This window comes from Lissotriton vulgaris, chromosome 12 (genome assembly GCF_964263255.1).
Source record: "Lissotriton vulgaris chromosome 12, aLisVul1.2, whole genome shotgun sequence".
Taxonomy (NCBI): domain Eukaryota; kingdom Metazoa; phylum Chordata; class Amphibia; order Caudata; family Salamandridae; genus Lissotriton; species Lissotriton vulgaris.
In genome coordinates, this window is record NC_141700.1 from 611076159 (window position 1) to 611099308 (window position 23150).

Consider the following 23150-nt stretch of genomic DNA (forward strand, 5'->3'; position numbering starts at 1 on the left):
AGGGAGCCTCGACATCGAGCGTCGATGACTGGACGCCGACGGAGGATGGCTCGACGTCGAACGCCGATGACTAGGCGTCGACGGAGGCTGCGACGTCGAAGACTGGACCTGAGGCTTCGACTCTGGAGGTTTCGGCGTCGAGCTCCTCTGCTCCAACGGAGACATCTCTCTTGACTCTGCACGTCGCCCGGTTGACGGCAGCGGAGTTACCTTGACTCTCGACGTCGAAGTCTTCACCGTCGAGAGGAGTTGACTCGTCGTCGGTGGAACCTTCGAAGCCGATCCAGACGCCGAAGGAGAGCAAGTCGGGACATCTCTCGACGTCGACTGCGTCCTCTGCTTTTTCTGTCTCTTTGGAGACCTACCTCTCTCAGAAAGTCCATGAATTTGAATTATTTCTCTTTCCTTGAGAGTTCTCCTTGACAAGGACTTGCAGTGATCACAATTTCCTGCAGAATGTGTGTCAGGAAGACAGAGGATACACACAGGATGTGTATCAGGCAAAGCCTTTTTCTTCCCACAGGAAGGGCAGGAGTCAAAAAGCGAAGGCATTTTGACAAAAATTGTACCTTTTTTAACACGAAAAAGGCAGCACTATCTCTCTAAGGCAAAAAAACGTCGAGTGAATACAAAAATTGAAGTAAATCACCAAGAATTTCTGGCAGAAAGTCAAAAAAAGGTGTTTGACAGGGTCCTGACAGAAGGAGCCGGAAAGAAAAACTGACCTAAATGTCACCCCTGAGGCATGATGGGAAGCCTGGGGTCATGGCTGCCTTAAAGGCACGGTGCCAGTTTTTAGCTGAAAATGCTTTCAGTTTCTGTGTTATTGCTTCTCAATGAAGCTTATGGCTGACAATGTCTTTTATGGGCAATTTTCAGGATTTATGAGTGGTTTTACTCATTAAAACACAAAGTTCAAGGACTAGTTGACCTAATGTGTTTTTTGTTCCTTACTAATTGCTGTATATATATATATAAGTGTTTACATTGTCTAGCCTTTGGTTTTGAGGCTGCATTGGTGTGATAAAAATAATATATGAACGTACATATATAGGGAGCGAGATATATGTGTTTTTACATATATATTTTTATATTGTTTCCGGGGTCTCACACATGGGCGGTAATATTCAGTGCTTATGACTATTGATGAGGATCACCTGGAAGAGAACTATCAATATGAATGCATTTCAAGAGGTCATGTCAAACTCCTATGTGTCTTCAGTCTTCTTCCTGCAATTGCAGTAGTAAAGATTGTGACTACTCATCATCCTACTCGACTGATGCGGATACTCTCCAGCCCTTCCTTCAGGGTGTGTTACTTTACCATGGGGAGAATTAGCAAACGCAGAACAGTAACTGGCTGTAAGGGAAAGCAATCAGAATTAAGAGAACCAGACACAGAATGAAACAACACTGTCATATGGTGTGAGAAGTTGGCCTGATATATGATGCTCACTAATTCTAGTGATCACCGTGTATCAGTCCAAACAACACTTATGGTGATTGGTTGTAAGTCAACCTTATAGACCAGCTATCCTAATGGTAGCATGGACAAAGCAGTCTTAGGCTAAACTCTTTTGGCATGTGAAGCCAGCTGTTTTACCACATATAACCCCTTGAATACCAAATGAAAGGACACCACACAGGTTGTTATGAAAATAAACAAGATATTTATTACTAACAAAACACCTCTGAACTCTTTATGAGATCAGAGGGCTAAGCACATGACAAGACTCTTAAGAAAAATACGTTAAGTTGCACAAATTACAATGGTGCCCTAGGGGCACGACAAACCATATACTAAGTAAATGGTATAAGGAAATCGAGAGAAGGAATGGAGCTGTCCAGAGGCTATAGGATCGCTGGGACTACACAACCCTAACCTTAGGTAAGGGACAGGAGGCCCACGGGACGCGTGTGCAGAGTGTGAACTCACACGCGAGATGCGGGACAAAGTCAATGGACAGTACAAGTTACGAAAAAGGTGAGTACGGACAGTTCTGACTGGTTACGACTAAAACAACAAGATACCTGGACACTAGGAGAGTTTATCTACCCGTGAGCACCGAAATGCTCTCATTACCTCACCCACGGGCTGCGGGTGCATAGGTGTGAACGTGTGTCGGGTTTCCGCGTTGAAGTCTATGGAGCCTTGAAGAAATATGCTGCAGGCAAGCAGGAGGAAGATGTCTGGTGCGATCCAAGGGTGGATCGAGGAAGATGGAGACCTGAAAGCAGAGGGGACAATGTTCAAAGTCACTAGTCAGTGACCGGAGTGGAACCAGGAAGGAACCAAAGGCTGTCGTCGCGATCAAGTGAAGAGTAGACGCTTGACTCTGAAGCCACATGGACCAGGAGGTGTCTTCGACGACCAGGATGGAGGCACGAGCTGACCCACGCAGGCTCTCGCTGTCGGAGGTGTCGGATCCGGATTCGGAGTCAACAGGCCTTGGCAAAGGCAACCCACGCGGTGATGGAAGATGGCGTCAGGTCCGGGGTGCTTCTCCTTTACAGGGAAGCAAGGGCCAGTCTGTAGCAACCAGACCAGCGGTGTAGATTTCGTGGATCGTCGTCTAGGAGGCCACTAGCCAGCCGGCAAGTGACCAGACAACACGGCGAGCAGCAATCAAGCAAAAGGGCCCCACACAGATCTCGTGGATGCTGGAGGGCTGGTCTTCTGTGCTGGAGCTGCTCAGGGCTGGGGCTTCTCAATCCCCAAAGCACTTTCTCGAGGATCCCTCTGAAGTCGTGCTGGAAGCGAAGTGCAGTTTCTCCAAGATGGCCGGTTCCACGTGTCTCGTCACACCCACGGATCTCAGCTGGGCTGCAGATGTAGGTAGAGGTCGGAGAGGTCTGGAAGTGCGGATCTCGTCAGGCTCTGAAGTCTGGTTCCGGCAGGAAGGACGACAAAGTGAACCGCTAGGACGCTTGATGGTGCCTGCAGATGCAGGGTGGTCACTCATTGGCCACAAGGGAGATTTCTTCAGTCTTCTGTGGAGCAGAACGTTGAAGTCCAGAGTTTCTTCTTTGTAGTTTCAAATCAGGATTGATCTGATTTGGAATGGGACCAGCTCCTACCTTTATTCTCCTAAAGGGGGCTGTACTGCGACTAGGTCCCTCCTATGGGTGGGACCAGGAAGGGGGGTGGTTTCCTTTGTCCGGTTTCATGCCAGAACTGGGGCTGGAGTGCCCCAGCAACTGGTTTGAACGGGGGTATGCACAGGGACATCTTGTGTGCCCCAGGCATATCTCATTCCTTTAAGCCTGTCCTACCTCAGTACACAAAATCCTGTCTGGGGTGGTGCTCGCACCTCCCAAGGCAGGAAACCCTTTGTCCAGGCCTCCCTCGCTGGAAGGACTCCCAGCAGCAGGAGGTCAGACTTGTGTCTGTGGCGGCAGCATCCATTTTGTGATGCTGAGGCTCGAGTTAACTTTAACCGGGGTTCACAGTTACATACATGTCGTGTCCCTCTAAAAGGGTGGAATGCTACTCCCGTCGCCAGTTTAGATGACCAGCCAGGGGTGGCACAATACATGCTGCAGCCCCTGGTAGGCCTTGGGTGCACTTATGCCCTGGGTACCTATGGTACACTGTACAAGGACTTACAAGAGTGACCCAATACCAATTGGTAAATGCAACTAAAGTACATGGATGTCAATTTAGAGAGAGAACAGCTAGGCTGTGGGTCTGATTAGCAGGCCACAGACAGGGAAAGTCGTAAGCCAGTGAAGCAAAAAACTAAAATCTGGGGTGACCATAGGATTGCAGACCCTACTCTCCTACATAACCCCCCCCCCAAAAAAAAAAAAAACTTAGGGACATTAAACTAACCTTGACCAAGTGAGTCTTCCTGTTCTAAGTGGAAATACCTGGAGAGACCATCTACATTGCCATGGTCAGTCACTGGTCTGTGCTCCACTGTAAAGTCCATCCCCTGTAGGGAAATGGACCACCTAAGAAGTTTGGGGTTTTCACCCTTCATTTGATTTAGCAACAAGAGGGGCTTTTGGTCTGTCTGAATCTTGAAGTGAGTTCCAAATAAGTATGGCCTCAACTTCTTCAGGGCCCAAACCACAGCAAAGGCCTCCCTCTCAATAGCTGACCAACGTTTCTCTCTAGGGGTCAGTCTTCTACTTATAAAAGCAACGGGCTGGTCATGACCATCATTATTCAGTTGAGATAGAACAGCTCCCACACCCAACTCAGAAGCATCTGTTTGGACAATGAACGTTTTGGAGTAGTCTGGACTCTTGAGAATAGGTGCAGTACGCATGGCCTGCTTCAGGTCATCGAATGCCTTTTGACAGCTAACTGTCCACTGACCTTTCTTTGGCATTTTCTTGCTTGTCAGGTCATTAAGTGGGGTCACAATGGTCCCATAATTTCTGACAAATTCCCTATAGTAACCAGACAGGCCCAAGAAAGCTTTGCATGTAACCTTAGCAAAAAACCGCTGTAGGCATATTATAGCCTATATAATTTTTATACACTTAAAAAATATTTTTTTCACTTTTTGTTACTAACACAAAACTTTAAAGTTACAAATTAGTGAAGCATGACACCAAGGGGCCTTTTGGTGTGTGAGGGGTATTTTACAAAACACTAAGTGCTCCCACACTCCTGTGGGTAACACTTCCCTTAGTCACTGTTAGTAGGATTCTCCTTGTTTATGTATCTAACATATACAAGCTGCAGCCCCTGGTAGGCCTTGGGTGCACTATGCCCTGGGTACCTATGGTACACTGTACAAGGACTTACAAGAGTGACCCAATACCAATTGGTAAATGCACCTAAAGTACATGGATGTCAATTTAGAGAGAGAACAGCTAGGTTGTGGGTCTGATTAGCAGGCCCACAGCCAGGGAAAGTCGTAAACCAGTGAAGCAAAAAGCAAAAATCTGGGGTGACCATAGGATTGCAGACCCTACTCTCTTACATATGGCATTCAGGAAACCACTGCACCAGAAGGCTTGTTCGCTCTCAGGTGCGGCCCTCAAGGTAGAAGAGGCAAGCACAAGGACCTAAATATGATATGTTGGTGTGGGAGTGGCCGCAGTGTGAAAGACAAAGATTTGATCCAGGTTCTTTAGAACATCAATGTTCACTTATCTCCACTATACTTGCAAGAAAACATCAATAAAAGCTAAACATGCGGACAAAACCTACAGCCGTTTTATTTTTCTTTGGAGACACCAAACAATGGCTTTGTCTCAAGATAAAATCCATAGTAAGTGAGCAGACTATACTTTATTTTTTTTTTAAAAGCTTCAGTACTTCACAGTTCTCTGTATGTTGGTACCTCTTTCTAAGGACCCGAATGGTTGCAGAAATGTGGCATGGTTCCTACTTAAGAGGAAGAAAAATCAGTAGAAGCCATGCTCAAGTCTGAAGTGCTCGAGCCCTAAAGAACAGGAGTTGTCTTTTTATCCATTATTTTATGGTTCTAGTCTGTCAGGGAAGGTGAAGTGCTTCTGGGATAAAATGAGGATTTTGTTTGAGCCCAGAGAGCTCTGTCCTAATGTCTGCTAGCCCATGCTGTTGGTAGGATGACACTAATGAATGTTTCAATTGCCTATACTCACCTGTGTCCGACAGATCGACTGCTGGTCCTGTAGTAATGCCACATCTTGCTGGTGGAGAGCAACAGCATCTTCTCTTCTCTTGACCTGGGAAGGTGCAAGAATAGGTCTTATTATACCATCACTTTATATAACGTGTTTATCTATCTTTGCTTGCTCATTTATACAAACTAGAATTACCATTCTTCCATTCTCTAGTGCTCAACGACTGCTTCAATTGCTTTACTCTTTCATCCAGCTTGTCTGTTTCTTTCTCTTTCGCTAGAAGCAATCCACTAAAAGCCATAAATGTGTGGGTTTTGCCTCTTTTTTTTACCGACCATCTCCATTCCTTCCCATCATTTTCATCATAATTTTCACAATTTTTACTCATATTTTCTAGTTTTTGCATCCACTAAATTATCAAAGTATCAATTTCTAACCAACTGTTTTGATTACCAGAAAGACAAAACGTTTTAGGTACCTGTTTTCCACCAAGACAAAAGCAAAGAAAGGGAAACACACATTCAAACATGAACTCAAAATTGAGGGATATGGGATATTTTTGCAAGCAGCTATTTGGCAGAGGGTGCCAACCTGATCAATCCTATGGAAAAAGCTGGTACTATCTGATGAACACTATATAGTTGAGCATGTACAGCTCAGGGAAAAGAAATGAGTTACTTACCTGTAGCTGCAGTTATCCAGTATTGGTATCTTTCATAGATTCACATACTTGAATCATTCCCCATTGTTGAAGTGGGAGTCCCACGGTAACATAAATAAACCAGTAATTACTAAGTCTCATAGGTTATATCATGGAGAGAACCATGCATTTAATAGCCTATCTACCTCCTTTTCTAAAAAAGGACCAAACTTAGACATAACCATTCAGCAACCAGCACCCTCTAGAACCTTTCCAAGAGAGGCTGTGACCCTCAGATTTTCCAGCACAAGTGAGAAGAGTAATACTGTAGTGTCAGAGCAGCCTCTCCGGGGAGGAGGGTGGGCTGAATGTGAATCTATGAAATATACCAATACTGGACAACTGCAGTTACAGGTAAGTAACTAATTTCTTATCCAGTATTGGGGTATCTTTCATATATTCACATGCTTGAATCAGAATAGTAACCAGTTACATACATTTAGTAATCACCTTAGTGGATGGCGGGTAGTGCCAATAATACTTCCCCATGTATTCCCAAAAGATATACTTTTTGAAAGTGCTGGTGTAGAGTAAAAACATTTAAAAGGCATTGACATGTGCAATTAATTTATCTATTGTCTTTCAAACATAATTATATCATTTTCAAAATTATAGAATACACATCTTTAACATTTTCTATTGACAATAGAATAGAAGTCCTCCACTTAAAGAGGCTCACCTTAATGAGACAAGCTTCGTATAACTGCCTGTCCCACGGCTGCGTCTGCCCGCTGTGTCGACTCCAAGCAGTAATGCTGCGTGAATGTAAGCGTTGTTTTCCACGCTGCAGCTCTGCAGTTCTTTTCCAGTGACACATCAGCGAACATGTCAGCTGAAGTAGAGACTGCCCGGGTAAAGTGTGCTCTCACTGTTCTTGACAATGGTTTGCCAGCCTTATTGTGGCAAAATTGAATTGTGGTTGCGATCCATCTTGCAATAGAAGTTTTAGAAAATGCAGTGCTATGGCTGCCTTGCCCGTATGCCACAAACAGTTGATCCACTTTGCATAAAGGCTTAGTCCTTTGCAGGAAGAATTTAAGACATCTTTTGATGTCTAAAGTATGCAGAGCTCGTTCTGCAGGCGTAGAAGGATCTGGGAAGAAAGCCCTTAGAAAGCTAAGGAACGGATGTTTTATGGTGAAGGATTGTATCTCGCTAATCCTTCTAGTTGATGTGAGGACTAACAAGAGAGCCACTTTCCACGTTAGATATTTGATGTCGGCCCTATGGATGGGATCAAAGCGTTATTTCCTCAATTGTGATAGGACTACATTCAAGAGCCACTCTGGGGGAGGAGCTCTGACAGGCGGGAAATTACAAAACGATCCTTTTATGAATTGCTGTACAATTCTTGTAGAGAATGGAGATGGGTGTTTCGGTGGGCGTCTATATCTGGAGATAGCTGCGAGGTTAACCTTTACAGGGCATATGCCAGCCCTGATTTTGCCAAGGATAGTAAGTATGGTAATATTTGTTCTGGAGCAGAGCGATAAGGATGCACCTTATTACGCCGACACCATAGACAAAATAATTTCCATTTCAGTATGTACGTCTTGCTGGTGCCATCAGCACGAGACCTGGTGATAATATCTTTGCACTCTTGCTCAATGGTTAGATCCTTAAATTCGAAGAATTCTAGTGCCAGACATGTAACTGAAGAGACGCTGGCTCCAGATGACATATCTGACCTTTGTTCCTGGTCGAGAAAAGGAGAAGCTCTGTGTACCAGTGCTGGCTGGGCCATCGGGGGCTACTAGAAGAAGGTGGCAGTGTTAAATCTTCAGTTTCGTAAGGACCCTGGGTATCAGTAATATGGGGGGGGAGGAAGCATAGCATGTATCCCTGACCAGCGCATTGAAAGGGCATTCCCTCGAGAATTTGGGAGAGGGAATCTGCTTGCAAAGAATCGGCATTTGGAATTGATATGAGTTGCAAACAGATCCAAGGCTGGCTTTCCCCACACTGAAAATATCCTGTCCATATGTTCTTGTTCAAGCTCCCACTCATGGCAGTTGTCTTTTGTTCTGCTCAGTGTCTGCCAGGGTATTCCGAAGTCCTGGCACATGTTCTGCTGTCAAGGATATCCTGTGAAATGTTAGCCAGCTCCATAGTTGCTGGGCGCCCTGTGAGAGAGATAGCGATTTGGTTCCTCCTTGCTTATTGATAAACAACATGCTTGTGGTGTTGTCAGTGCAGACTAATACCGATGAACCTCTTATTCGTAGGAGGACGGCCTACAGGGAGAGAAAAATGGCTTTCAACTCCAGCCTGTTTATGTGCATCTGACGCTAGGACAAGAACCATCTTGGCTGAATCTGAAGGTCTTGAAGAGGACCTCCCCAACCTTCCATGGAAGCATCCGTGGTGACTATGAATTTCGGGATAGACAGCAGAAAAGAGAGACCCTGAGACAGATGAGACTTCAGTGTCCACCATCCGAATGCCTCCTTCATGCGTGGGGTGATAGTTATCACGTCGCCGAAGGATCCCGTAGTTTGGATCCATTGACATTGGAGTTCTTCTTGCAGAGGTCTCATATGCAGATGATCTAGCGGCACTAGGTCGATTGCTGAGGAGAGCATGCCCAGTAGAGATTTGTATGTTTTCATTGAAGTGACTTTCTTTTGGAAAGCCTGAGAGCTAGAGCTTGCCACCGGACTTATCTTTCCTGTGAGAGGAAGTCCAAGTCGGCCCCTAAAAAAGTAATTGTTTGACTTTGAGAGATCAATGACTTTCTTTGGTTTATTAAAATGCCCAGTTTGTGAAACAGGTCCACACAATCCTCTGTAGCTGCCTTCGCTAAACGAGCCGATGGAGCTTTCAGGAGCCAATTGTCCAAGTATGGAAATACTTGATGACCTTTGTTCCGCAAGGGGGCTAGCACCGGGGCCAGAAACTTTGTAAAAATCCATGGAGCCAATTTGAGGCCGAAAGGAAGGACTCAAAACTGATAGTGGGTATCAGCCACTGTGAATCGGAGGAATTCTGCTGTGTTTGGGGTGAATAGGAACATGATCCTCCAGATCCAATGAGGTTATGAAATCTCCACTTTTGAGGCGCCAAAGAATGTCTGAGAGCATTGTCATTCTGAAGGTTTGATTTTTGAGAAATTTGTTTAGTCTTCTGAGGTCTAAGATAGGTCTCAACTCTCCTGATTTTTTGCGAATATGGAAGAAACAGGAGTAGAAACCTTTCCTTCTATTGCTCCATTTTCTAGCATAATCTTTGCTTCCTGTTTGAGTAAGTGAAGACGAAGGGGGTGCGATCCCTTGGGTGGAGTGTTTTGTGGGCGCTTGGTAAATTCTAGAGTGGTGCCATAAGATATGAGGTCCAATATCCACTTGTCTGCTGTAATATTGCGCCACAGACTGATATGGTTGGAAATGTTCGGGGGTAATCTGCATAAATTGCGATGTGTCCTCGTGTGCGCAGCGGACGAGCGCAGCGGGCGCGACGAATGCGCGCCGAAGTCGCGCTTAAGTCGAGCCCGTCTGCGCCCGTCCGCGGCCAGACGGGGCTAGGGGCCGGGCATTATGCCCCTTTCATTTCATACTCATCCGAGAGCCTCAAAACCCTACAAGGAAACTGGCCACTAGCGTCTTCCACTACCAGCACCATCTCTTCCCTTGGCCTCACTCCCCCATTGGCGCCGCTCCCTTCTTCCCCCTCTCCTTCCCCTTCCTCTCTGTCTGTCATCTTACTCAACACCAGGTCGGCGGTGAAACATCACCAAGACCTGTTTGTCCTACTGGATTCCCACAAGCCTGACATACTGTGTCTAACCGAGACCTGGTTCTGTGAGTCCTCCCTCCCATCCCTCTTAGCTGCCCTTCCCCCATCGTATACGGCCTTTCGTGCCGATCGCTTGGCAGACAAGAAAGGGGGTGGTGTGGCGTTTATCGCCAGGTCGGAATATAACTTTCAGCTTCTCCCTTCTACTCTCACCGACTCCACCGAGCACCTAGTGGTTCGCTCTTCTACCTTCTCTCCCCCGCTCATCTGTTTGCTAACATATCGGCCGCCCCAGTCCACTCCTTTGTTCATACCAGCCTTCCAGGATCTACTGGCTACATTGGCGGTCAATCATGCCTCAGTCTTAGTACTAGGGGATTTTAATTATTGGCCCAATGACCCATGTGAATGTCCAGCCTCTAAGCAATTTACTGAATCACTGCAATCAATGAATTTTACCCCCCACATCAATGTCCCAACCCATGTACGTGGCCACGTGCTCGACCAAGTTTGGTCCCTTAATTATGCCATTTCTTCGTTGCTAGTGTCCCCATGTCCATGGTCGGACCATGCTATCATATCCTTTTCCCTCCATATTAATCTTGTCACTAAGACTCTGCCACAAAAAAACACTTGGGCACGAAGTTGGAATCGCGCCGATCTGGATGCTCTATCATCCTCTTTGCTAAACTCCTCCCCAGATCTGGCTGGCTTACCTTCCTCTTCACAAGCTGTCGCGATTGACTCTTGGCTCACGGAGGCATGTAACATAATAGCCCCTTTACGCCGGATATCGACCAAAAGACCCAAGGAGGCAAACCGGTGGTTTAACGAACATTTAAAGGAAAAAAAGCTGTCCCTCCGGCGAGCTGAGAGACTGTGGAGAAGGAAGTATTGCCCTGTACAGAAAACGCGCTATCTGGCATTACTACAGGAATATAAAAAATCCATCTTAGAAGCAAAATCTGCTCACTTCTCTTCTAAAATCTTAGTGTCTGAAAATAAATCTAAAGAAATTTTCAATATCGTCAAGGAGCTGGCCTTCTCAGATAGGACCAGCCCCAACCTCCCCCCTACCCAGGCCCTATGTGATTCTCTGAATCATTATTTTTTGGATAAAATTTTTAAGATCAAGACCAACATCCCCCGCCCCCTACTCTAGCTATGTCGATCCCCTTCCCCCTTCTATTCAATCCTGCTTGCTTTCGATCCCCCCTCTGACGGAAGAAGTTTTTTTGAGCTTACTTCCCAAGGTAAAATCGGGCTCCCCGGCCGACATTTGTCCGGCCCACATCCTTCAACGGATCTATTCAGTCTGCACTCAGCCCCCGATCACCTTTCTTAACAGTTCTCTTGCACAAGGGGTTGTAATTCCTGCCCTTAAATCGGCCTCTATTGTACCTATTTTAAAAAAACCTGGTGTTGACCCATCCTCCCCAACTAACTATCGGCCCATCTCCTTGCTACCCTATTTAGGCAAGGTGCTTGAGCGATACACTACGTCGGTCCTTAGTGCCCACGTGGAAGCAACTGGCGGCTTGGCATCTTGTCAAGCGGGATTTCGGCCCAGGCATTCGACGGAAGCCGTTGTGGTGTCGGTCCAGGACGAACTCAGGGAGGGCTTGGACCAGGGCAAACACCAGGCTCTGGTACTCCTCGATCTTTCCGCCGCGTTTGATACGGTGGACCACTCCATCTTGCTTTCACGTATCAGAGCGGCGGGAATCGGGGGCTCAGCCCTGGTCTGGCTTTCGTCCTTCCTGCAGGACCGCACCCAGGCAGTCCGGCTGGGGGATTTCACATCAACCCCACGTAAGATCACCTGTGGTGTTCCCCAGGGTTCTTCTCTCTCCCCTCTTCTGTTTAATCTGTATATCTACCCTCTTATCTTTGCACTCCAGCAGCTGGAGGTCACTGTATATAACTATGCAGATGACCTCCAGCTCGTCTTTGATCTTTCTCCCTCTTCTCATTCTGTTTCCAATTTTCAAACTGTTATGATTTTCATCAGGGACTGGATGAGCCACAACCATTTAAAGCTGAACCCAGACAAGACCGAGCTGGTTCTCACGGGTGGCTCCTCCAGTCCCTGGACTTCTTTTTCTTTTTGGCCCTCTTCCTTTGGCCCCTCTCCCACTCCCTCCCCTACCGTTAAGACCCTTGGCATAAGAATGAATAACCTTCTCACTCTCCAGTCACAAGTTAGCTCCGTCGTTTCTTCCTGTTTCTTCACTCTCCGCACCATCCGCACTGTCTCTCGCTTCTTTTCCCCTCTGGCACTAAAACTTATCATGTCTGCCCTTGTGATCTCCCGGTTGGACTATGCCAATGCCCTTTACAACGGCATCCCGGCCTACAGTCTAAGAAAACTTCAACTAGTGCAGAATCAGGCGGCTCGGCTAGTCTATGGCCTTTCCCGCTCTCACCACTCCACGCCACTTCTAAAGGATCTACACTGGCTGCCTGTTCGGCAGCGCTCTCTTTTTAAGTTGGGCTGTATGGTCTTTCAGTCTCGCCAGGGAACCGCTCCTGCTTTTATTTCTGCCCTGTTGAAGGAATATGTTCCCATTAGGGAGCTCCGATCCTCGTCCCAAGCTCTCCTACAGGTCCCCCGTTTCAAGAGGAAAAAATGGGGTGGGTCCAAATTCTCATTTCTGGCACCCACCTTTTGGAACTCCCTTCCTGCCCATCTGCGACTGGCCAAAGATTATTCTTTCTTTCGTAAGGGCTTGAAGACTTTTCTGTTCAGCCAAGCTTTCCCACTATGAATTCAATTCTGATCTGATTTTTGTTTATCCCTCTGTTTCTGTAGTCCATGTTCCCAAAAGCGCCAAGAAACCGTCTGGTGTATGTTGCGCTATAGAAATATTTTAAATTCAAATTCATGTTTGCACCTGTTGAGGGGTGGTGAAACGTAGCTGGTACCCTGTTGAGATCACTGTTTGCGACCTTGCGAAGCTGGCTTTCTGCAAGAGGCCCTGCCTGGAGAAAACAGCTGTTGTTAGCTGTCGATAGGACTGTTGTTGTTGGTATCCCTGGCGATATTGGGGCTGGAAGGATGGGTAATTCTGGTTACGCTGGAAGCTTCCTCTATAGCTTGAAGAGCCACGACCTCGAGCTGCCCAAAAGGGCACTGTATGGTACCTAATGCTTTAGCGGGGTCTGTATCTGTTGTTTTTAATCGGCAGGAGAGCTTCTTCTATGTGTTTTCTGAATAGACTATCTCTATCATAAGCCATATCAAGTATTTTTGACTGCATTTCAGGGCAAAAGGCTGTTGCTCCAAGCCACCTTTGGCGTCCTAAAACAGACGCACCTGCCAGTTGTCAAAAGCTCGTCATGGCTATTTCCATATCACAGTCTATAATTTCAGCCGCTGTGCGTTCTACTTCCGCCAGGACCTTCTTAAATTCCTCCTTGTTTTCTTCTGGAATAAAATCGCTCATGGCTCTAATATTGGACCACATGTGGCGATTGTAGCGGCCCACAATGGCTAGAGCATTAGATGTTCTGATAGTGATTGCGTACATTGAGGAGAATCCCTTCCCAATGGAGTCCAAGCGGCGACCTTCCTTATCTGGTGGAGTCGATATGGGAGTGGACAGATTTTTTGACCTCCTTTGGGCCACTTGGGAAATCACAGAGTCCGATTTGGGATGACCTAAAAGACATGCAGGGGAATCCTCGGGTGCCCTGTATTTTTTGTCAACTCTCTGCAGCACTGGCACTACAGAAGCTGGTGTCTTCATCACTTTATTGATCTTATTGATTTTCTTGATTGACCTTTAAAATCATAAAGAAAGCAATCCGATTGTTTGACAATAGTGGGTAGATGAAATCTGGCCATGGCCCTGTCTATCAGGTTATGAAACCCTCCAATATCCTCTGGAGGTGAGTCAGAAAGACGAGGAGGCGGAGAGGACGGCGTCGGTACCACAAAATCCTCCCATTCATCCACTGGAGGAGGCGGATCATTAATTTCTCCCTCTTCAGGCTCTTCCTCAGAGGTGGTTGGGTCCTCCGTAGGCGGCATAGGGATTATAGGATTGTGCGTAACCCTAGGCGTAGTGGGAGGAGGTAGTGGAGGTGACATTGGTGCTACAGTTGGAGGTGGTGGCTCCGTACCTTGCTCCTTTTGGGGCAGAAATCTTTTTTTGTAGTCCGCTAGCATGGCCTGTAGGTCTTGATTTAGAGACTAAGGCAGCTGAGCAGGTTCCTGCCTCGGCTGGTCATAATACCCAAAATGATGGTACTGTGTTGGAGGAACTGGATAATGCTAGTTATATGTTAGTTACTGTTCATCATCAAAATAGTCCTCATCCTCTACCTGACACTTGACATTTAAATATGAGGGATTATGAGCTGTCCCAAATGGACCATCGCCATCAGCTTCCTCCACGTATAAAAGAGGACTAGGAACTAAAGGTGAAATCTTTGGTGTCTGGAAATCAGGCTGCAGTGATAGTCTGGGCTTTGTAAATGGAAGCAGAGTCGAAGGGCCCGTCGACGGTGGAATCAAAACTGTTGTCACAGGCAAAATCGCCGATGATGCCGTGGTCAAGGCCGTCGACGGTGGATGTGTCGTCGACGATGAAGTCTTAGACGACGGAGGAGTTTTCGCTGACAGTATCATCGATGACAAAGGTAATGCCGACGGTATTGGGCTTCTTACACTCGCCGTTGAAGTTGTCGATGCCATTGATGGTGAGTCTGACGCAGATGATGATTTGTGACCAGATTTGCATCAAGAAGTCCCAAAAGAGTGAGGTGAACTTATCTCTGAGGAGACCTTAGAAGGTTTCTCCTTCTTATAAGATTCTCTGGTCAAATGGGAGTTTTTTGGGTGCTTTCTGCCCTTCTCAAGATGACCCTCAGGCGACCTCGGCCTCTTATGTGATTTAGAGGAAGTGTCACTCTCTTCACCTGATGATTCTCCTGTCTTCTTCTTCAGCCAGAGTAAAAGTTTGCCCTCTCTGTCTCTGAGAGTTTTGTTTGAAAAGGAGCAGCAGATTTTACATTGTTTTCTCTAATGATGAGGATAGAGGCAATTTAAGCAATCCTTATGGGTGTCATCAATATGCACCCTCTTCTTTCCCCAGGATTTACAAGGTCTAAATAGTCCCTTCTTATCAGACATTGTCAATAAAAGTAAGAAGTATGACTTATCTTAGAGAAATTGTAGAAGAACTGAGTAAAGCTCAAGGAGACTCCCTTCCCAAATGACGTGCAGTGAAAATCTGAGGGTCACAGCCTCTCTAGGGAAGGTTCTAGAGGGAGCTAGTTGCTAATTGTACAAGTTACTACTTGTGTAACGATATATCTGTAAGAAACATTAGTTAGTGATAGATTCCTTACCTTAGCATATCCCCAGGCGTCAGGCTAGATCCGGAAAGTTTTTCTGCTTAGCAGTACCTGTGCGCTAGTAGGTGGCTTCCTGCGGCTCCGTGTCCGTCGCTGGCGTCGTAGGCGCCGAGATGACATCACGGAGAGTACTTAGGTGCCACCCATGCGTGCTGATGTCAGTTCTGTACACAACTATTCCGCACCGAAATGCATAGCCATGCAAGAGACTGACAATCGGTGCATAAAACTAGGGCCCTAAAAGGGAATGACCTTAACCCTAGTAATCAGTTCGCAGAACGGGGAGGACGGGCGGGGCGGTAAGAATTCCATCACTAACTAATGTCTCCTACAGATATATCGTTACACAAGTGGTAACTTGTGCATATGAAAGAGACACGTTAGTGATAGATTCCTTACCTTAGAATAGATACCCCAGCAATACCAACCCCGGTGGAGTGACTGCGAACAAAATTACACCAAAAAGTCACAGAGCACAGAACAGCCAAAGAAGCCGTCTCTCCGGACCGGACTGTCAAGGCAGTAGTGCTTGGTAAACGTGTGCAGCGAGGCCCACGTAGCTGCTTGACAAATATCCTGCAAGGGGACACCGCGTCCCAAGACAGTAGTGGCTGCAGTTGCCCTGGTCGAATGGGCACGCAGCCCCACAGGAGGCTCCTTTTTGGCCAAGGAGTAACATGCTTTGATGCACAGAACGACCCACCCGGAGATGGTCCGTTTGTGCCCCGCCTGACGTCTTTTGGCGCCCACGTAGCCAACAAAGAGTTGATCATCCACCCAGAACTGCTGTGTATGCTGCAGATAGAATGCGAGTGCACGTTTTGGGTCTAGACGGTGGAGCCTCTCCTCTTCCCTTGAAGGATGCGGGGGCGGAAAAAAAGCGGGTAAAGTGATGGTCTGCCCGATTTGGATGGGCGTGACAACCTTTGGCAAGAAAGAAGGATGGGTCCTGAGAACCACCCAGTCTGGATGAACAGAAAGGAAAGGAGGTTTGGAAGAAAGAGCCTGGAGCTCACTCACTCTCCTGGCAGAGGTGATCGCTACCTAGAACGCCGTCTTGAGAGTAAGAAGACGTAAGGGACAGTTATGAAGGGGCTCAAAGGGTGCGCACACCAGAAAAGTCAAGACAAGATTCAAGTCCCACTGAGGCATTATGAAGGGTACTGGTGGAAACGTATGCGTAATAACTTTAAGAAAACGGTTAACAACCGGGGACTTAAAAAGCTGAGGGGCAAAATGGCCGCTGACTGACTTCGGGGAGGGCAGCACTGACCTTCCTAACCCGCGAAGTCCCGCTTAGAATGGATGGTTAAGGAAAAGGGCTATGCCTCAATGGATTCTTTGTGAGGCTGCTCAGACCCCGCAGGCTCTGGGTGTCGCTGGGTTGCACAGACTGTGGGGCGGTCAGCTCTGCTTACCTGATTGCCTTCACAGAGTTTTGCACCACAGCGGACAGCCCTCTCTGATCTAATCGACTCTGCAACGGCTTTGTGAGCTCTTCCGGCAGTGGCTACAAACAGGGATGGTCCGAAGACTACAAAAAATGCGAAAGACACAAAAGATGCTAAAAATGCTAAAGACGCCAAAGACTTGATGGATGCAGGCAGGGAGTCCAAGGAGACCAAGGAAGGCAAGGAACTCCCGGAAACACGCAGGACATTGGTACAATCACCGGGCAGACACAGCATGGCGGCCCCAAAAAAAAAGGTGAGGAGAGCAAATCACAGGATGTCGGAGTGGCTAGTGGTACAAGGCAACGCGCTGCGACCATCGTTACTTCAGAGGGCACCATACGCCAGCCGTCAGTGTTAGAGGCATTTGGAGTGCTAAATGCTATAGCGCCAACTCCTTTAAGCAATGCTGGCTTACCTGTCGGCGCCCCTGCTTTAATCACTGCAGCTATGCCCGGATGCGGTGCTGGTTCACTTTCGCAGACGGATGACTCGGCTCGCTGTACACCGAGGAATGATGCTCCAACAACGGACCAGGTGGATTCTGGGGGAGGTAGTTCATGCCCCTCTTTTCTGCTTCAGGGAACAGAAAATTGTGAGGAGGGCTTAGCGCTAAGCGGTGAACTAAGACCCGCCTCAGGGACAGATGGTGCAAGCTCTCTGATGACGGTCATTACAGTGTGTGTCCATATTAATAACTTGGATAAGGAAAGGGATCAAATTAATGAAGCCTACATTATATGTGATATACCAATGTCAACTGCTGCAGCTGCTGAGAAAACAGCCACCCAGTTAACTCAAGGTCATTCTAATGTATTAGCTCAAGCTCAGTTAAACACAGAAACATCGGAGATAACTGATGGTAATCTGAGTAGCACTTCTGGAGAGTTGAATAATCAAGGGACTATATCTACTTGGTCAAGTGCACTCCTGCTTTCCCCGGAAGGAGATAAGTTCACTTCGCTAAATGATGAATCAGACACTTTTCAGATCAGCGAGCAGAAGACATCGCAAGAGAGTGCCTCAGGGGATGAATCTCCAGCCACACAAAAGAGGCATCGCAATCAATCCATGACCTCTAGACGACGGGCCAGGACCAAAGGCAGATCTTCAGATTCTGTTAGTTGGCGGCTCGAGTGGGACTACTCTGCATCTACGCTGACAGCTTGTACTGGCAGGGGGACAATCAACAAGGTGGCAAACATGGAACCAGGAACTTTGGCAAGGCGTCTCCCTCCCCGACACTGGAGTTATTGTATGTGACTCTTAAGCAAATGCAGGGGGAGGCAAGACAGGAAAGCAAGAGATCACAACTTGCTACTAAGGGGGCCATTCGTAAAAGGAAAAAGCTATGTTCTGATATGTCGGAGCGGATAATCTATGGAGAGAAGCGGACTGTTGTGGTGGAGGAGGAGGTCGAGAAATTGCATATATGTAAAGCGACGCAGGAAAAAAAAAATCAAAATGTATGCTGGAAACTCGAGGAGTTCGAGAATCGGCAGCGCGGTAACAATGTCCGGTTGCTTGGTCTGGAGGAAAATGGGGAGGGAGAGAACATTATGGCCTTTGTTGTGAAGCTGCTGAAGGGTGCTTTTCCAGACCTTGCCCATTGGAATTGTGAGATTGAAGTACAGCGGGCCCACAGTTTCCCCATGTTTAAGAGAACCCAGTCAAAAAATCAAGGAGAACGACCTAGAGCCATATTGATCTTCATTGGCAATTTTTTGTTAAGACAGGCCATTATAGACCGGGCCAGACCTGACTCAAAAAGATCATTTGAAGGACACACCTTCTTCACTCAGCCGAACTTTAGCCACACAATAGTCGAGCGGAGATGGAGTTTACACCAGATGATCACCTCATTTCAGGGGGTTGGCTGCGAAGCTTTTCTGCTCTTTCCTGCACGGCTTAAGGTTATTTGTAAGGGGAGGGTTAGAATGTTCTTCTCTGAGACCAAAGCTCAAGAGTATCTCACGGAAATAACTTAATTGCGGGGGGAGGGGGATTTAGTTAGGGGGAGGGGGATTTAGTTAATGTTGCAGAAAGGGGGGCTACAGGGAAAGATTGAGGGTGAGAGGTTTTCTTTTTGTGTTTTCTTAAGATGGTTTTACTATGTTAACCACCACAGGCTATTAATGTATTATGAGGGATGGTGCAAAAGAAAGCTGATCTCTTTGTTGCTTAGGTACTTTTCTTGTTGAAAACCTGGGCGCTGGGGATGGGCCTCACTGATGGAATTACTTCGAGGATTTGTCTTTTGAGGCTAGTTAGTATCTGGTGACAGGGGGCACTCGCTGGGGGGGTGGGGAGGAGACCCGCGCTGCCGGAGGGGGAATCTCTCACCGGTCATTTTTAGGTCATGCTTGACCTAATTGCCTGTAAGGGAGGTAGGGGGTGGGTGTTTTTGGAGGGGTTTGGTGTGGGTTCAGCACAGTTTGAGGCATTTAGTTTTGCGAGGTTACTGAAGGAACTGCATAACTGGAATCAATATGTTTTTGTCTGGTCATTTTAGGAGGCTAGAACATGAGTATAAATGTAATACGGGTAGGAAGAGATTAAATAAAAGCAGGGCTCACTCTAAAGAATTGAGGAATCTTAAATCATGAGTTTGCAGATTTTGACAGTGAATATTTGTGGGCTAAACAACCAGAATAAGAGGAATAAGGCGGCAATTTGGTTGAAATCTCTACGTGTAGACTTCCTATGTGTTCAAGAGACACATATAGAGGGCAGCAGAGCTCGTATAATGGAACAACACAGGGTTCTCAAACTAGGGGGTGGCAATTCTTACCCTAATGAATGATGTAAGGGTACTTAGAAAGACCGTAGATCAATAGGGTCGGTGGGTGGTGATTGAATGTTCGCTAAATGGATCTAAATTTACACTTTGTTCGCTGTATGGCTCAACATGTGAAGACCCAGAACTGTTAGAAACCTTGGATTCTAGCCTGGTTATGTGGCCTGTTCCGATGATTATTTGCGGGGATTTTAACATTAATGGCTTGTGGATATGTTGGGGCTTGCCGGGAAGTAAGTATTCTGGGGAAAAAAGAAGGGTTGGTCTTGCCCTAACCGATTTAGTCCGCAATAATGCTTTGACAGAAATATGGGCAAATCTGAAACCATCAGATTCAGGTAGCACCTTTTTTTCAGCTCCGCATAAGGTTGTTTCTCGTTTGGATTATTTTTTTGTCTCAAATCAATTTATCACTAACTCTGGTATTGAGAGGCATCCTCACATAATGTCAGTTCACAATCCGTTAGTTTTAACAGTTAATTTCTTGATGGGGGTGAAGCAAAATCTTTTTTTTTTTTTTTTTTTTTTTTTGGTGTAAGAATTTTATTGCACTTTTGTTCATTACATACAAGACAAATCAATAATCATCAATAGCTTGCTTGCCTACAACCTCACGGGCCGGCGTCCAGCAACTATTGTCATCAGCAACATTGTGAGATGCACACAGCCCATCAGCCGACATCCAGAGGACCGGCGGCGCTTTGTCAGCTAGAGTCCAGTCGCACGTCAGTGCCACGTCCGCTGTCTGATACATCAATAATCTTACTTTTTTCAGTTTTTTGTTCCTTTTAACTTAAATGTAACTTAACTGTACATTCCCCAACTTGTAGTTCCCTCCCTGCATCCTCCCCTCTGCATCACAGCATCCTCCCTCCTAGGTGCCAGCACTTTACATTTGTTCGTCCTGTGTTGTCCCCATCAGAAGACCAATTACATCGCTTCCGATTCTGAATCTGACTTACCATGCTCAAGTAAATAGTCACGTAGGTACCCCCAGTAGTCTCTGGGCCTAGAGCCAATTGGTAGTTCCTCCTCGTATGTGTTGAGCGTGTCTCGGCAATATACCATGTCTTCAATCCAGCGTTTCACCTCTGGTGCCCTTTTACTATTCCAATGGATGGACACCCTCCTTTTAGCTAACAGGAGGGCAACAGCACAGAATTTACGCTTCAGGGCTCTCAAGTGTGGAGTTATACCCAATAGACAAATTTTTGCTTCGCACGGCATGCTAACCTCCAACATTTCATTCAACACCTGCATGACTTGTTCCCAATATCCCGCCACCTTTCTGCAGTGCCATGCTAGATGCATGAAGTCCGCATCTGTTTGTTTACACCGGCAGCAGTTGGAATCTTCCCGCAATCCATGCTTGTGTAGCCTCTGGGGGGTGTGGTAGACCTGGTGTAAGTACTTGTAATGTATAATCTTCAAATTCCCGTTGGGTGTCAGCATACCCGTAAGCATGCATGCGGAGTCCCATTCTACTTCTGTCAGGGGTTCTGCTAGCCCAGCACTCCATCTGTCCCTGGCCTTGTGTGTGTTGTTTCCCACCGCCCCTTGTGTACTCGCATACAGTTTGGACACCATGTGTGATGCTTTGGGTGTAGTCAAGAGCAGCTGTAGGGGCACCAGGGTTGTTGGCTCCTCTGGATATGATGGGTAGTGTTCTCGTATTGCTCGCTGCAGCCTGTAGAAGTTAAAAGTAAACAGCGGAGATGGATTTACGATGTAATGTAATTTATCTAGCGTCTGGAATTCTCCATCTTTGTATAGGTCCCCTACTGTGTCTATTCCGGCCTGCCGGAGCAGATCCATGCCAACCCTTTCCTGTGTCACCGAGAGGGCTGGGTGATGTGCTAGTGGGAGCGCGGGTGCGTACAGTGGCAGGCAACTTGCTTCCTTGCCCATTAGCCGCCAAGCCTCAGTGGTCGCGTTGACTGTGTTAATATCCCGATCGTGTAGTCTGGTACGTTTGTGTGTGAGTATATTGGCCAATGGAATCGGGTCCGTGTCGCCCGCCTCCACCGCTACATGAGTCAGGAAGGGTACTTCATGATACCAAAAGTGTGCGTATTGCGCTTGCGCGCACAAGTAATAGAGGTAGAAGTCTGGTACCCTGAACCCCCCCCTGGCATATGGCAATGTCATGGTGCGCAGGTCCATCCGTGCCTGCTTGCCCGCCCATAGTAAATTAAGCACTAGCGTTTTGATATTGCGGAAGACAGCGGCGGGGGGTTTTATTGGGATGTTGTTAAATAAATAAAGAAATTTTGGCAAGAGCACCATTTTTATTATCGCTGCCCTGTCCGCCAACGAGAGTGGCAGTCTGTTCCATTTCTTGATTTTATCCTCCAGGGTTGCAATCGCCCTCCCGTAGTTCGTCCTAATGACCACCTCTGGGTCTCTGTGGAACCATATACCCAAATATTTAGTGGGTTCTTCTTGCCATTCCAATGGATAGTCCAGTTTGGTTGGTTTCGTGCTGTCAGTTAGTGCCAACACCAGAGACTTATCCCAGTTTATCTGTAAGCCTGCTTGTAATTGTAATTGTAATTGTAAAAACATTTGTAGAGCGCGTTGCTGCCCGAAAGCGTCCAAGCGCTGAGTAGAAGCAGGGAGTACCTGGAGGGGATCTAGGGGGAGTCGGATTTAACAAACAGCAAGGTCTTTAGACTTTTACGGAACGAGAGTAGGTCTGGGTTGGACCGAAGTGAGATGGGGAGAGCATTCCAGAGCTTGGCAGTGTTCAGGGAGAACATCCTGCCCCCGGACCTGGCTCGCTTCACTCTGGGAACAACAGCGAGGAACACCTCTGTGGACCTGAGGTTCCTGTTAGGTTGGTAAGGGATGATAAGGTCAGTATTGATGGCTGGGGCTGTTTTCCAAAAAGCGCGGTGCGCCAAGCACAGAGCCTTGAAGGTCACTCTCTGCCTCACTGGCAACCAGTGGAGAGTTTTCAGAGCAGGTCTGGCTGATTGAGTGCGCGGGAGTTTCAGCACGGTGCGGGCCGCGCAATTCTGGATGACCTGTAATTTCCGTAGGGTCATCTCTGGTGCCCCTAGATACAAGGCATTGTTAGAATCCAGGCGCGACTGGATAAGGCCTTGTACCGCCACCCTTTTGGCCTCCAGGGGGAGTAGCGGGAGGACCTTCCTCAAGATCCTAAGTAGGCCAAAGCAGGTGGAAGACAGTTTTCTGGCCTGAGTAGAAAAGGAGAGTTTGTTGTCGAGCCATATCCCCAAGCTTTTGACGCTGTCCTTAGGGGTGGGAGGGGGGCCCAAGGCACTGGGCCACAGTGAAGTGAATGGTACGGGAGAGGTTGGACCTAGGAGCATAAGCTCCGTCTTATCACCGTTTAATTTTAGGGAGGAGTTGGACATCCATCCCTTGACATCCACTAGGCAATTTAGGAGGTCGGCTGCGGAATGCCTACTGTTCTTGGTGGCCAGCGAGACCACAAGCTGGGTGTCGTCGGCATATGACACAATTTTAATGTCATATGGCTCGACAACACCCGCCAGTGGCCTCATGTAAACGTTGAACA

General features: G+C 47.2%; 1 protein-coding gene across 1 annotated transcript in view; it reads right to left on the reverse strand.

Annotated features, from left to right (window-relative positions):
- PMFBP1 (polyamine modulated factor 1 binding protein 1) overlaps nt 1-23150 on the reverse strand; it is a 1903249-nt gene that overhangs the window by 1093918 nt on the left and 786181 nt on the right. The window contains exon 20 of the mRNA XM_086945556.1: nt 5584-5667. Within this exon, the coding sequence (XP_086801682.1) occupies nt 5584-5667 (84 nt within the window). The remainder of the gene's footprint in view (nt 1-5583; nt 5668-23150) is intronic.